This window comes from Mercenaria mercenaria, chromosome 13 (assembly GCF_021730395.1).
Source record: "Mercenaria mercenaria strain notata chromosome 13, MADL_Memer_1, whole genome shotgun sequence".
In the NCBI taxonomy this organism is placed as follows: domain Eukaryota; kingdom Metazoa; phylum Mollusca; class Bivalvia; order Venerida; family Veneridae; genus Mercenaria; species Mercenaria mercenaria.
In genome coordinates this window covers 67,310,026-67,325,731 of record NC_069373.1, presented here as the reverse complement: position 1 = coordinate 67,325,731, position 15,706 = coordinate 67,310,026, and the positions used below count along the sequence as shown (strand labels likewise).

Sequence of the window (15,706 nt, the reverse complement as noted above, 5' to 3'; positions counted from 1 at the left end):
ACTTCCAGTTCCAATGTTGTTTCAAACATTTACTTTATTTGAATGCCGTCAAATATAAACAAGTTACGTAAATATGACGTCGCGCCAAGTTGCACGTAAATTAACGTCAATGCTTTAGCGCCAACAATGACATTTGTACATTAAAATAATAGAAATTAATAACGCGTCAATTTAAGATTTATAGAAATCTTACACTAATATTTAAGGAGAGATGCTCTGTATAAAGTTTTTGATAAAAAGGAGGTAATTAAAAAATGAGGCCAGTTAGAGTTGTGGTTCTAAGTTACTGCACTTCCTCTCACTGACCTGTATAAGTATTGAGTCAATACTTCATATACTTTTCAGTAATACACCGGAAAAGTTTTTATACATAAAGGGGAAATAATATACAGGGTAAGCTAGAGTTATTGTTCTTTGGCACTGCACTCCCTCTCACTGAATTATATCAATATGTAAAGTATTAAGTTAGTCCCTGAAATAGTTGTCAAGGTATGCTCTGGACAAGTTTTTTTCACATAAGGGGAGATAACCCAAAAAATGGGGTCAGTTTGAGTTATGAGTTTTTCACAATATACACCATAATTCTCGGGAGATGTTATTAAAATAGTGGCTAAATAGGCTTTGATGATGCCAAGGGGATTTGATACTGATCCAGGAGTTCGGCACGGTCCATGCTAGGGCCAAAATGTTCAGTGCATATATAAAATGGCCTCTGTCTCACAAAATCTCGTTATGGAAGATGATACTACAATATACATGCCACTTATATTAAACAATAAAAACACTTCAAAATTACATGTATTACTTAAATCTTACACATGCAGAATGTGCACATGCATATGCAATTCAATCCCTTCAACAAGTGTTAGGTTATTCGCGTCGAATAAAAGAATTACCCTCCCACTATCGTCTACATGTATATATAATTTCACTACCACACTAACATGTCAAAGTCCCTAAAAAGGGTTGAACGGTAGGACGGGACAGGCATCTTCATATATACATACACCCAAAGTGTGTGTGTGCGCGTGTGTGTGTTTGTGTGTGTGTGTGTGTGTGTGTGGTCCACGTTTAATAATTATGCAACGAAAAAGTAGAGCTTAATTTCACAGATATGCAATTATACATATTTTGTAAATAGGACAACGTTTAAGGTTTTTTAACATTATAAAGTACTTGCCAAGATATGCAGTTACGTGCTTTTCACATTTTCTGCCCGTTAACCGTCGTTCACAAAATTGGACTATTGGCGACCGTAAGCAGTGATAATCTGGTTTAATATAGTCGTAAGCGTATCAATTTTGGTACCCGGTTTATGACATGCGCGCTATACAAAGCGAGGGTACAGCGCAAGCAAGTGTTCCCAGTGTCCGTGCTCTATTTCAAATCTTCAGATATTGAGAGCATTGATGGAAAAAAATGCACTTTTTAAAACACACTGAAATGTTACAAAATGATCGTCACCTATGCTCAATACATGGTAAAATGCAAAAGAATATTCGCTAAACTTGACCAGGGGCGGAGGAAAGTCGGGCGGGTGGGGAGTCCTAACCCCAAGTGTCTGTGATACCGGCCAGTGCAAACATTCCCCCACACTCTAATAAATTTATATACGGAAAAAATCCTTGTTCGAATTTTCACTGTTCCGCTTTAGCCTAATGGCAAGAGTTCTCGCCTCACATTCAAGAGGTCGGGAGTTCGAGCCCTACTGGAATATTATATATTTTTTTAATTTCACCAGTTTTACTACTTTTTTATGAATTTAATTTACCATGAATTTTGCAAATATTGTCACAAAAATCATTTGTGTGAAAACTTAAAATGGTTTTGGTTTGATGTCAGATTCCAATGTACTTCCTGTACAGTAGTCGGAGTACATCAAACAAAAAAAATGGGGGTCTAAATTAACTGGCGTGGAATTTTTTAAAAACACATGTTGCTCCTCTCTCCTTTTACATATATTGCATTCATATATCCTTTAAATCATTGACCAGCGTTTCACACTTGGGATAAACTTGTTGGCTATAGAAATGAGAATTAGCATTCAAAAGTTCCTACTACCACCCATAATCTATAGAGATGAAAAATATAAACCTTTAAAAAGCCCTAGCCTGGGACTGTAAGCTGTTTGGTAAATTAAAAACAAAAATGTTCATGTAAATGGTTGTTTGTTATTCTCCCATACCAGAGATCTAGCATAGTAGTGTTTCTTGACCGGAATTTGGTCCAATTCTTCCTTCCAAAACGAAAGTAATTTGCATTTAGAAATAGAAAATCATTGATACAAATATCATAATTGTAACAACAGAACATAAAATTCCTCATACGGATTTGTAATTACAGGTATTTGTAGCCATTGCAATAACACCACTTCTTTGAATTTTAATGGGCACTAGTGATTTTTCAAGGAGCTCTGCCTTTTAAGTAGAACCGATTTTGATATTAAGACAAGTAAAAAAGTATTTTGAAATATAAAACGAGTACTAATACAGACGCCATATTGTAAGGAAGCTTGAACTTGCTGCGTTATCCTACGATCGAGCATAATTTGCAGTGCGGCGCTATCGCAAGTTTCGCAAAGATTTAAAAAAAAATAATTTCATTTTCAGGCAGACGACACATCTTTGAAGCTGAAATTGTACTGTACTTGCACTGAATGTCTAAAATTAGTAACAGTATTTTTGTGTTAGTTTGCTGTTATATAACCTGTATATAGCTTATGTTTTGTATTGTACTCGCACTGAATATCTTAAGAGTATCAGATATTTTCATATAAAATTTCCAAAATGAGCCGCGCCACGTGAAAAGCCACATTCTGCGTTTTTAAGGTTACTGATTTAACTGTACAATAACATCTCTGATAGACGGAAGATGGGAGCCTAGCACTGGGCTTTCCCGGGAATGATATTTTGATAAACTGTCTGTTTGTGAAAATAGATGAAATATTGTTGAAAATCTATAAGTAAACCAAAAGAACATATAAAACTAGAAAATTTGTTGCAGGCTATCGTTGATTAATCTGGTGAACATGATAGGCTTATCATCGATCTCGTGGAAAGTCGTGAAAATTGCAATTGTAATAGTATTTTATACCATGTAAGTTTAATACATTTAAAATATAACTGTTACTCTAACCAAAAACATAGTCTCACATCTGGTGCGCAATATTCAAGACGACGTCTTGTGATTAATCACAGTATTTTTGTGCTAGTTTGCTGTTATATAACCTGTAAGTTGTTGATAATTTTGTTTTGTACTTGCATTAAATAGGAGTGGTCATATTGTCTAAATTTCCGATTAAATCTTGTTTCATATTGCCCTACAAAGAAGCATTGGCCCATTGATCCATAGACCACATTTTCTTGATAGTTAACCAAAGAACCCGTTGAAACTTGATGTATGATTATTGAATCACTGTGACTTTCATATAGGTCATCAAAGTTAGTTCGAATTTCAAAGCCACACGGTTGCCTTTATATCGAAAACGATTTGCAACCGCTAGCTGAATAATACCATTTTCTTTTACAATTTGTCAGCAGATGAGTCTTGCATATTTGTGTTTTACATAGAGGATAGTACATCAGTGTCTTTTCATATTGAATTTATTAAACGAGTTGAATAAAATAATTAAAAAAAAAAGAAATAAGATAATCTATTTTTGTACATGCCTGCATGTGAAAATCCTAATATTTTTTTTTGTTTTTAGAATACTTTAAACTAGTCTAACATTGTTATATTACTACATTAAAGTTTATAGAATATATAATGCTCTTTCTTTTCTCTTCTATCCATGTTTGAAATGAGTTTGTACAAGCCTCCTAGTAAAACCTTTATTCCAGAATACAACAGTCTTTCCTTTAACCTCCTTTGTCTCTATGGTGTCTAGTGATGAAGCCAAACAAATTCTACTGTGCAGCATTTCTTAGACAACACCACATGATAAAAACAATAACATGACACTTGTACTGCAGAAAATGGAAACAAGGTACTTCTTTCAAGTACACCACGGAGGTACATTTTCGATAAAATTACGGTGAATTGCTATATTATAACCTAAACCCTTATTAGAAAAGTGAATTTAACGACCCGTTATACCCGAAATTCGATAAAATACTGAAACCGAGCAAACCGAGCGAAATAAAGGCAAGAAAACGTATGACCAAATGTTGGTGTCAGACAGAATATCTTATCATCAAAACTTAGTGTCAGTAAGAACCTTCCCTGCGAATCATGTGGTTCAGAGAGAACATTTTTGGTCTACCCATCAGACATTAATACCTATTTTCGAAAGAAATGGAGATTTCGCCGGGATATTTGGCAGACAAAGAGATAGAATGTTGGGCTTTTTATTGAGGATAATGCCAAGCTTGCTGCTTCAGAAATGAGAAAAAATCGTCGGTTCAATATCCAAAAACAATGAAAATCGGGCCGTGGATTAGCCACCTGTGTGATAATTTGGCGGTCTGTTTTTATTTCAGAAAACATTCCTCTAGATGCCTCTTTCTATCCTCGAAACCTGGGGCCACTATCTCAAAAAATAATTCGTATCGTAAGTTAAGGTATGGTTCACGATAAACCTAAGGTAAGACTAAGGTAAACTTATTCGGCTATCTCCAAACACCTCTTAACGCCCTCGTAAAGCGCGCGTAACTTAAGGTATTGTAAGTCAGTTACGATATCGTAAGTCATGGATAATCCATTTAATGACGCCATTTTCGAACAACTGTGCGTGCACCTAATAGCCCACTAGCTGTTTATTGCTTAACAACACGGGAAAATATATCCACATTAAGTGAATTTTAACGGTGGTATATGTTTAGGACATGTATTTCTTTTTTTTTTTAAAGATTAAATTATCTTGAGCGCACGACATATTTTCTCGTGCGCACGACATCTTATCTCAAGCGCACGACATAGTTTTTTTAATCGATTTTTTTCTATAATATACCCAATATACATTTACATACCTCGTGAATATAAAACATGAATTATAATACATGTATATATAGTCAGCAACTACAATATGACATTTATCTTCTTGAAATATTACATGTAATACCAAGTTATGGAAAAAAGGAAAACAAATGCAATTAATATGTGTTTATTTATTTGTTGTCGTTGTACGTGCGTGCATGCGTGCACGTGTATGTGGATTTATTGGTCGTCGTTGTGTGTGCTGTGTGTTTGTGTGCGCGTACGTGGGTGCGTGCTTGCACATGCGTTCTTGCGTATGTGCGCGTGCATATGCGTGTTGTTTGTGTGTATACAATTATTTTTAATGGCTGTGGTGCTGAGGTCGAAGTAAGACTACCGGTTATAGAATGTAGATGTTTTGAAAAAAATGTCTTCAAATTAGGAACTGAACAAATTTTGCGTTGTGAACATTTACTTTATTTTTCGTTATAGTTATAAATATTAATCTGATAAAAAAAATGCACCGAAAATTCAGCGATGGCACAAAGGAATAAATTTAAATCCTTGACAAAATAAAGATTAAGTATGTAGGCTTCGCCCATATATCAAAGAATTTCTCTGTTTCGCCATTATTCATGCATCCAATTTTATAACTTTTCTGACTATTTGCGAATCAGTTAAACTGCATTTTGTTGCTATTCTAACATGCAGTAAGCATGATTATGTTTTAATTTTGACGAAAGGATGATCAATTATGTGCACTGCTCCCCCAAATGATGTGATAAACTTGTACTTGAGTTTAAGTTTATACTAATTTGTTTTAGCTCGATTGTAATGAAAGCTTCAAGCTTATTGGAACCACTCTCGAGTCCGCTTCCTGGAAAACCCAGTACTGGTGTCATATGAGAAGTCATGGTCGTGACCCCAGTGGGGCTCGAACCCACGATCCCTGGATTGAGCGGCCAACACCTTATCCACTAGACCACCGCTCCCCTTTGTACTTGAGGAAACTTTAAATAAAATCTGAATAGGCGGGACACTAATTATCTACTCATCCATATATTTTCACTGATGACCTGAATACACAAAAAGGCCCTAATAAAATATAGATAAGATGTCGTGCGAACGAGATAAGATGTCAAGCGCACGAGACAAGATGTCATGCGCACGAAATAAGATGTCGTTCGCACGAGATAATATGTCGTTTGCACGAGATAAGATGTACAATTCACGGAATAAAATATCGAGTGCTCGAGATAAGATGTCGTGCGCACGAGATAAAATGTCGTGCACTGAGATAAGATGTCGTGCTTTCGAGATAAAAATGTCGTGCACTCGAAATAAGATGTCGTGCGCTCGAGATAATATGCATTAGCATTCCTGGATTCCTTACAGATACTCCCCCACATTATGCAGAGGTGGAAAAGGAATGAACTTGTCTTTAGCAAATCATCACGGAAACCATGAACGCCTCGCTCGGTATTCGAACCTACTTTGAGGTCTTGTGTATTCTATCTATTAAGCTAGCATAGCCGGGGATGCGCGTGTAGCATTCTGTATGAAAATCAATATACAATGTATAGTCTTGTGCAGTGCAATTCCTTTCGATGTTAGGAATTCTACTGCTGGCAGTCCTAACCATAATTCAGTCTCACCAGTTATTACAGTCCACGGGTAAATGTCTACAATTTCGTGATAGGATATTTCAACCCTATTTGTGATATACGTACCTCAAAGGATACAAAATATGTATGTAACGTGTATCGTACCGCGCTAAAGTTTTCAATGTGATTTGTAAAAAATTACTGTAACGTTTGCGTTTTTTCCAACACCATTTGACGAATAGCATCCGCCAGTAAATATATACCGCAGTAATTGTCACAGTGGTAAAAGTCAACATTTACTTGTACATTTTACATTCTTATCATATCAGAATACCGCCGGTGCCAATTACCAAAAAATATTGTTACAGGTTGATTCAAACGGGGCCGTTTGAGCTAAAGCACAGTCCTAACAATTCAAATGCCATGCAAATCTGACAAACCGTTAAAACGATAGCCCTGATGAACAAACGGACAAACGTTAATGTATTTCCTTCTCTGTGAAATAAAAATAAAACTGTGCGTTTTATCTATAAAAACGGACTGAAAGCACTAAATTTATTCATCTATATGAAATATATTCATGTTCGTTGACACAAACGAACGGAATGCCAACTTCAATAAATATTTTTACGACAGTTTCAGCGTGGTACAATAAGAAAGAAACATATTCACCTTAAGACAGGCAGACATACATAAGTTTTTATACACTACGAGAACGTTAAGGGGTGGATTTTTTAGCCTTAACTTACGAGGACATTTACGAAGTTTCGTAAATTACGAAGCTTCGAGATAGAGAAAATATCTGCTACGAATACCTTACGAACCCTTTACGAACATCTTAGGACTTAAGGTACCTTCGAGATAGTGGCCCCTGGTAGGAATCTGGTTTTCATTGATTTACATTGTGTATAGAAAAAATTGAAAATACTTACTTCGAGACTGTTGACAACAGATCGGACAGCGTAACACTGTCCGATCTGTTGTCGTCGCGTTATCACGTTATAGAGTGTGTTACATTTCATTTTTGCATTACCAGTTTATATTTTAGTGGACGGTACTACTGGTGAAACATTTTGAGATCCCTCAATTTGCAAAACTGGGAAATTTTGTGTTGTAAACCTTATTTCTCGATTGTCCGTGTTTATACTCATAACAATATTAACTTATAAAAGAAGGCGTTGACGGAAAAATGTTAAGATTACGTAATGGTATTATGCATTAAATCTTGTGTGAAACACATCGATTCCTTTTCTGATTTCCTCAGTTGTAATATAGGCTTATTTGAAGGGGAGATGATGTCGCCAATATAAAATCGGAACTAAACATTGTTATTTGTCTTTGAAAGGTCATGGTGTCTTTCCTGTTTAAGGACGTTGGTCCCCCGTGCTTTGTTTAAATACGCTGCTGTAAGTAAATACAGGATATTACATTGTGTATATCTTACCAAAGAGGCTACCGAAACCCTTGTGCTGTCATTGGTGATATCCCATTTAGATTATTGTAATGTCATTTTGTATGGTATTGCTCAAAGCGAAGTAAACAAAATGCAACGAATTCAGAACATGTGTGCAAAATTGGTCCTAAATCGAAGAAAATATGATAGTTCCAAGCAAGCGCTGTATGATCTTCACTGGCTACCAATCAAAGCCAGAATCACATTCAAAATGCTCACTTACATGTATAATTGTTCAGTTGGAAACTCTCCAGAATATCTTTCTGGACTTCTCATAAAACAAACACAGACAAGGAACTTGCGTTCTTCAAATTCCGTTACTGGGTGTTCCGTTGTTCCTTTCAACTAGCGCAAAACGTTTAGGTACTGTTGGACCTAAACTCTGGAATGAATTGCCTCTCGAAATAAGGAACTTAGGCACAATAGATGTTTTCAAAAAGAAGTTGAAAACTCATTATTTTGGAAATTACTTTGCACTCTTTTAGAGACTGTGACTGTGACTTTTAAGAGCTTGAAGTAACGTGAACTGGATGATTTTATTGTGTAAATAGATTCGAATATGAACTATTTTACAACAAATACAAAAATACGGTTGCTTGTAATAACTTCTGGACATGTCGCAATAACCCACTTATTCTTACTTAATAACAAACAGCTATCTTACTAAATCTTAATACTCTAATATTTTATTAACCTTATCTGATGCCTGACCTTTTGTTTAATGCTTACTAAATAGTTTATTTACAATGATATTTATGCTCATTTATGTCATATGTCATTTAAAATGTAATAATTTTTGTCGTATTTTTATGTATTTGTAAAACGCCATTGAATGTTTTACGTAAAAATAGGCGTTTAATCAAATAAAACAGTTTAAGTTTTAAGTTTAAGTTTAAGGATATTACATGAGTGTCTTTTCATATTGAATTTATTGAACGGGTTGAATAAAATAATGAAATACGAGGCTCTGCCAAAATGCGTTACCATGGAAACACGAGCTCTATCTACTACGCAGACTTCTGCGGATATCAAAGAAACCGAAATACACTAAAAATGTAAAATATCCCTATTTTCATTCTTCTTTCAATATGAAATACCTTTGGAAGGTTATGTACTTCAAACCTTGCTTCAGTTTTTTATCCATGGTTGCATAAACCAAAGGAAAGGAAAACGGAAAATAGCATGTACGCAAGCTAAGAAAATAAAAGTCGGAAATACATGCAGAGGGTAAGACCATAATTACTCTTACAGGATGTGCATTTGCCATTTCATATAAATTGGATTTGTGTAATGCTGAAACCGTACAAATAGACCTTTACAACGGACACGGACAATGTAGACGTACGATGTACTATGGTCAAAATCTAGGGGATTTCTCAAAACATAAAAATTGAAAAACATAACCGCAGAGATGCGTTTGATTTTTTAAGACAAATTCAAATGTTGTTGTTTTTCTTTTTAGCCTAATTATCTAGAAACAGCATATTTTTATAATTCTTGGCAGTGTTATCCTCTGCTGGGAATAAATCTGTGCAAGGAGAACACAGACGAACATATATATCTACATCTTACGAACAATTATCAGGTTCAGTTTAAACACCCACCACGACCTAGTGACCTATTTTTTTCACTCACAAAAACTTCATGAAAATCATTCTTCAAATACAGGTAATATAAGTTATACTACAAGTTTTCAAGTGGACAATTTAGGCCATTCCTGATTGAATGTATTTTGACAACTTACTCTGTCAATCACTTTGCAGCAAAGTTTGAAAAACATAGATGAATAACTATCTTATACTGTAGATACAAAATGTGACTGAAATTTCACTACATACACCAATTTCTGTACATATTGCTACAGTTATTCAATAAATGTTAAAACATTACACACATTGTCTTGGCCTAATATATGTCACTGTCAGTTTGTAACTAGATACTTGTTATTTCTCATTTTCTTCATGCAAAAAACATGTATAACAAGCAAATTCGATGAATTGGTATCCCCCGCCGAAAGGGTTTGTGGTGAGGTATGGCAAAAAAATATATCCGGCAAAAAGTTAAGGATGTTAATAAGAAGCAAATAATTTCATCAGTCAAAATCAATTTAACAGAAAACAAATGTTTAATTAAAGAGTACATAATAAATGTATGATACTTCGATCCTGACTAAAGAATTTATTTTGAATGGGATATGCTTACTGTAATAAGCTAAGCTTTTAAAATTAAATGCAGTTAACTGATATGTGAGCCTGAAGTTTAACTGAGTGGTTTGGCACCAGGTGTTGCTGTTTAACATGTACATTAAAAGAATAGATGTCCTTAAGAGAACACAGGTAAGATATCTTGAACATGGCTGAGGGCAAGTTTTGTGCAGTCACAACTTAACATCTTGAAGGTTTGAACATTGTAAAAAAAAATAAAAAAGGAATGGAAATAGAGGGTGGGGGAGCGGGGAAACGGGTGAGGAAACAAACCTTCACATGTTGATTATAAATATTGATGGAAAATTAAAAATGAAAAAAAAGGGGGTAAAAGGGTGAAGGTGAGGAGGTGGGGGCAGAGGATGCATGATCAGTGGTGGGCATGACTGGGTGGAGGAGTGAGGTGGGGAAATGGTACATCTTGCATGTTAATAAATAATCATGGAAGGTTTGAAAAAAATCTAAAATAAGTAATGAAAAAAAATAAATTTTTGTTTGGTTGGGGGAGGGGGAGGCTGTGTGACCAAGGCAAGTGGGTGACCAGGTGTGGGTGCGCAACTTCACATGTTTATAATAAATGTTCACAGAAAAGAATAAAAGAAATTTAATGAAATTCTGCCAAATGGTAAGTTTGTTATGAACAAATATGTGGGTTTTTAGACAATTAAAGTGCAATAAATCTGAAGTTACAAAAGAAATCCGTATGAAATTGTCCTCCTTTATAGACTATTTCGGTACTATTTCACCTTTCGTTTTGAACAGGCTCTATTTCACTACTCTCAAAAGTGCTAACTTAAGAAAGTAATTTTTGCAAATCGCTCTACCTATATATAAATGACAATCATTTATGACTGTAACTAATTGCCCGTTTAACTGAAATGCTGCACCAAATTGTTACATGTACAAAAAGTAGTCTTTCTTTACAACTTAGCGCCACCTCGGAAGTATCATTAGCTCTTTCTCCGACTCACCACATTTGCCAACGAAAGCAGGTGGAGTCAGTGTATACAGGCCGTATTGCAGCTCGTTTTGTTTCTAAATATTAATTTTCCTCCAACCCACTGACATACCCTGATCACCAAAACATGTGACAATAAAATAATAAAACTTTGTTTTTCAATATGCCCAGACCCTTTATCTCAATATTCGCTTTTATTTATAATCATATATATTCTTAGTACAAGTTCCTAAAACATGTTTGAGAAAACCCCGCAAATTTGAATGAAGTACAGAGTACGTTTACGTTTACATTTCCATGTCCGTGTCCGTGATAAAGGTCTAATGACAGCACAGGGCATACATATGTAGACCAGGAAGACGATGTTGGCATTAATATTCCTGATGAAAACAAACCGAAAAAGATACGGAAAAGTCTGCGTGTACATGAAAAAATATACTTCTGGATAAAATTTGTTAAATGTTTTCCGGTATAATTTGGTTAGAGATTATATCAAATTAGACAAAATCATACAGCTTATTAGATATAGCTCCGGTCAGGGACTAATCAGAGGTGAGTTGGCAAACTTTAGACATAAATGAAGTTTGAAGTTATGAAGTTTCATAATGTCTAAGTCCAGCAGTTTCGTTTTATTGCTATTATCAAAGTTATTATTATTACTTTTATACCAGATTTGTTCAGCGCCCTTTTCATATGGAATATATAAGCGCTTTACAATTAACATGTGACACATCGCAGATATGTAGGAAAATAACAAAACATGACATATGCAATCACAAAACTGAAACTGAACAGTTTGATTAAACGCCTTTTTTTGTAAATGATATATTCAATGGCGTTGTACATAATAACAAAACACAACAGTTATTACAACAATATCATAAATGAACAATGATAATATTTACAGCCTTATTGTAACAAACAGCCATGACCGCACCCCTCCCCTTGAGGTCGTTTTACCCCTATTGCCAATACCAGTGCTTTAAACATCTGGTACGCCAAGACCGGCTGCATATAGTGGTTCAACCTCCCGATAAATGGTGCCATCATATACTGTATTAGATAGAAATACCACACACTTCAAGTGAAACTCAAGTCTTGCGAAAATTTATTTAAAGTTTTCTTGACAGTCAGATATGATTATTATAATAATAGCTCGATCTTGGATGCTGTATTCGTCTTGAGTAGATTTTGATAGTTCGGAACTCACGAGGCGCGCATGCGCCAAGTGTGATCCGTTCTTGCAAAGTCCACGAGAGCCGAATACAAGATCCCAGATCTAGCATCTATTTAATGACCCTTTTATTATATACCTCCATCTTTTTGTTTGTTGTTTTGTTATCGAACGAAATCTCCAATGTTTGTCGATGTTAAAATAGAAATGAGTGAAGTTGTTGTGTGTGCTGTGTCAGGTCATGCATAGTAAATGAAAGTAGTCCGGCAACATACAATACAAAATGTACAATACGTTTTTTTTCTGTTTGTTCATATTTACTTGTGAAATACAAGCAGTATTTGTGACAGAATTTATATATTAAGTAGAAAAGAAATTTGTTTATACTGATGTTTCATCATGCTAGTTTTCTTGATATTACATGTAACGTTTTTAAGACTTGTAAATTGTACAATGATGAAGTGGTTGCCAAACTGGACTGACACACTTTATACCAATATCAACCTTTATGGCAATGTATTACGATTTTACAAATAAAGACTCCATTACAAAACTCCTGGAATACGGAATTTAAGTCAAACTGTGAAATAGACTTGCTGTGTTTGTTACCGTCATGTTATATTTACTGCTGCTTTGTTATGGTAGTTATTGTCGGGTTATGTTTGCTACTGTCATGTTATGATTGGTATATCTGAGAATATTTCTTTGTAAAATCACGCCTCAGTTTCACAATGATCTAGCTGGAAATACAGCTTTGCTTACGAGCTCACAACAACATGAGCATTTCACATTCATATGTGAAGCTTTCCTATATTTTCTATCAGAAGATCATTTGGAAGACACAAACAGGCAAAATGATAGCAAACTCGATAATGCTATGTCTTTTAAAGGCACTCGCTACAGTTTTTCCAGACGGGTCGATATTTACCCCAACACCGTGCCAATTTGGTTGTGTTTCTAATCGATGTAGCTCATTGCAGAGTTGGAGCGGTCTTCTGCGCATGCCCGGAAGTGATTATCTAATGTCGCGTACGGCAAAAACTCGCAAATTATTGTATGTTCGCATGCATTTAATGTATAATATGTATAATATACTGACAAAAGGTTAGGGTAAGTATCACCATGGTTACAAAATATATACATTTAAAGTACTTTTAGTTCAAATTGCTTCAATCCGACATATACTTGAGTCTGTAATTTATACCAGCGCTCCAACTCTGCATTGAGTCACAGCTGTTTCTAATCCAGTACCGTACCCATACCGTACATCCGTATTCGTAAACGATAGGTTTAGTTCGGAGAAAGGCGGAAATTTTCATCGTTCTATGACATCAAATTGCTTCAGAAACACCTTAAAATCCGCTTATTAAGAAATCTGCCGTTTGATATTTGATATATTTCTAAGTCATTTGCTCAAACACAGAAAGAGTATTTCGTACCAACCTGCGTTGTATAAATGCCCGCCACACCCCACCTCGTTGTAATTTGATTTAAGCGAAATCTAATATGGTGACCTATCAATTTTCTTTTTGTTTTAGATTAGGTAGAGATAACCAAAGGTATGTGCAGAGTTTGATTAAATTCTATTATGTGAAACTCGATAAAATAGCAGAAGTACCAATTTAAAATTGACAAAAATATGCAAAAATAGCCCTTGGGTCTGCTGAACAAGTATTCCTTTCTTTACAAAATCATTTTCTTTTGATTCCTCGGAGCATGTTTCAAATAGATAAATTGTTTTCCGTTATAAAAATGCTTAGATATCAAATTTATGCTGATTATTGTACTTTACTGAAATATATTTTAGGATTATAGACATTTTGAAAAATGTTAAAAATAGCAACATATCTAGGTGCAAATTAAATTGAAACAAAGCTGGTGACCTACTATTTCTATTACATTTTTCAATACATCATAACATGATCTTTTAATACAAAACATTTCATCAAAATCTATTATTGAGAAAAAAATTACGAAACTGGAGCGAGCGTCCTTAAGGAGAGGTAATGAAATGTGAAACACCTCTCATCTCATGTTATTATACATTTAAAGTAACATTGAATGTACTTCATGTTTTGAAGGACAAACATTATAGCAATAATATGTCAAGGCGGCGGTAAAACTCTCTAGGTAAGTCAGTAATTCACTCGCAGTGGATGGTGATATTTTAAGTAAAACAATAGACATAACATAGCATGCACAGCAATAAAACATCTTTTCTGTGTTAATACGATTCTGTGGGTGGTAAAGACTTCATCCAGATGTATAATTGTTTATTTTTCGCATTTCGACAACTGAACACAGAGATCGAGTCCAAAAGTAATTGTCAAAGATAAGTAATGAAAATCTTTATTTCAATTAGAGACTATTTATAGAAACTTTACTATACTAACATATAATTTGTAATTTGGCGAAAAGACGTATTCCTTCAAGACAGGCCATACTTATATACTTTGATTCCATATAAATTCGCGATATTTAATGCTCTCTTTTGACTGTTATACATATATGAATTACAATGAGGGAATAATGATGTCAGTATGTTCATCAATGAAGAAACAGTCGATGTAAACGAAAGTCTGGAACAGGAGACGAATAGTGTATTTATATACCTTGGTATTATTTAAGTTACTATACATCGATTTTCTTACCTTGCTGAACTGTCCCAGAGGAGCTTTCATTGCTACTGCCGCGCGGTGAATCTGGTCCGTCATTTTCTCCAATAGCTCTTGAATTGGGCTCTCCTTGTTCTTTACTGAAACAACTGCAGCTGGCGTTTGAATGCCCCTTTGCAATTAACATTCCCTTTGACACGACAATGACATCGCCTTTTTTTATAGTCTGCAGTTCCATCTTGAAGACAGACACTAGGCCACACTACTTCATATACGGTATTCTCAAATTTAGTGCTATCCTCCACGGGCTTTTTAAGAGAATATCTTGTAAAATGATCCGTGCAGTGTGTTTTTCCAATTACATCAAAGTTCAGTACAATAGGAGGATTTGAAACGACCATAAGCCAGCAACATTCTAAGTATTTTGTAAGGAAATCTTGCAGTTGATGCTTATCCTCTTGGTTGAAAAAAGGATTTTCTTCCGCATGAAGTATCTTGTCTAAAACCCTCTAAATACAAATGAAAATGGACGATTATCTTATAATTCACGTATGACTAATATAACCTTTATTTCATTAATCTATTTAAGTATCTGTTTCTCAACTTACATATTTTGCGTTATTTGACTGTTTACATCTAAATAAATGATTTTTATTTAAATCAATACAGAAGCAAAATACATAATGATATAAACTAAATATCGTTTCAACTCCATTTTAGAATATACATACTGATCAATAGTTATTATTTTGACAGGTTCGGTTGAAACTGAATTATGATGAAA

General features: G+C 34.7%; 1 protein-coding gene across 1 annotated transcript in view; it reads right to left on the bottom strand.

The window, feature by feature from the left end:
* Positions 1 to 15,212, bottom strand: part of LOC128547988 (uncharacterized) — a 53,398-nt gene extending 38,186 nt beyond the window's left edge. Inside the window, exon 1 of the mRNA XM_053522148.1 lies at positions 14,959 to 15,212. Within this exon, the coding sequence (XP_053378123.1) occupies positions 14,959 to 15,160 (202 nt within the window). The 5' untranslated portion in view covers positions 15,161 to 15,212. The remainder of the gene's footprint in view (positions 1 to 14,958) is intronic.
* Between the last annotated feature and the right edge of the window lie 494 nt (positions 15,213 to 15,706).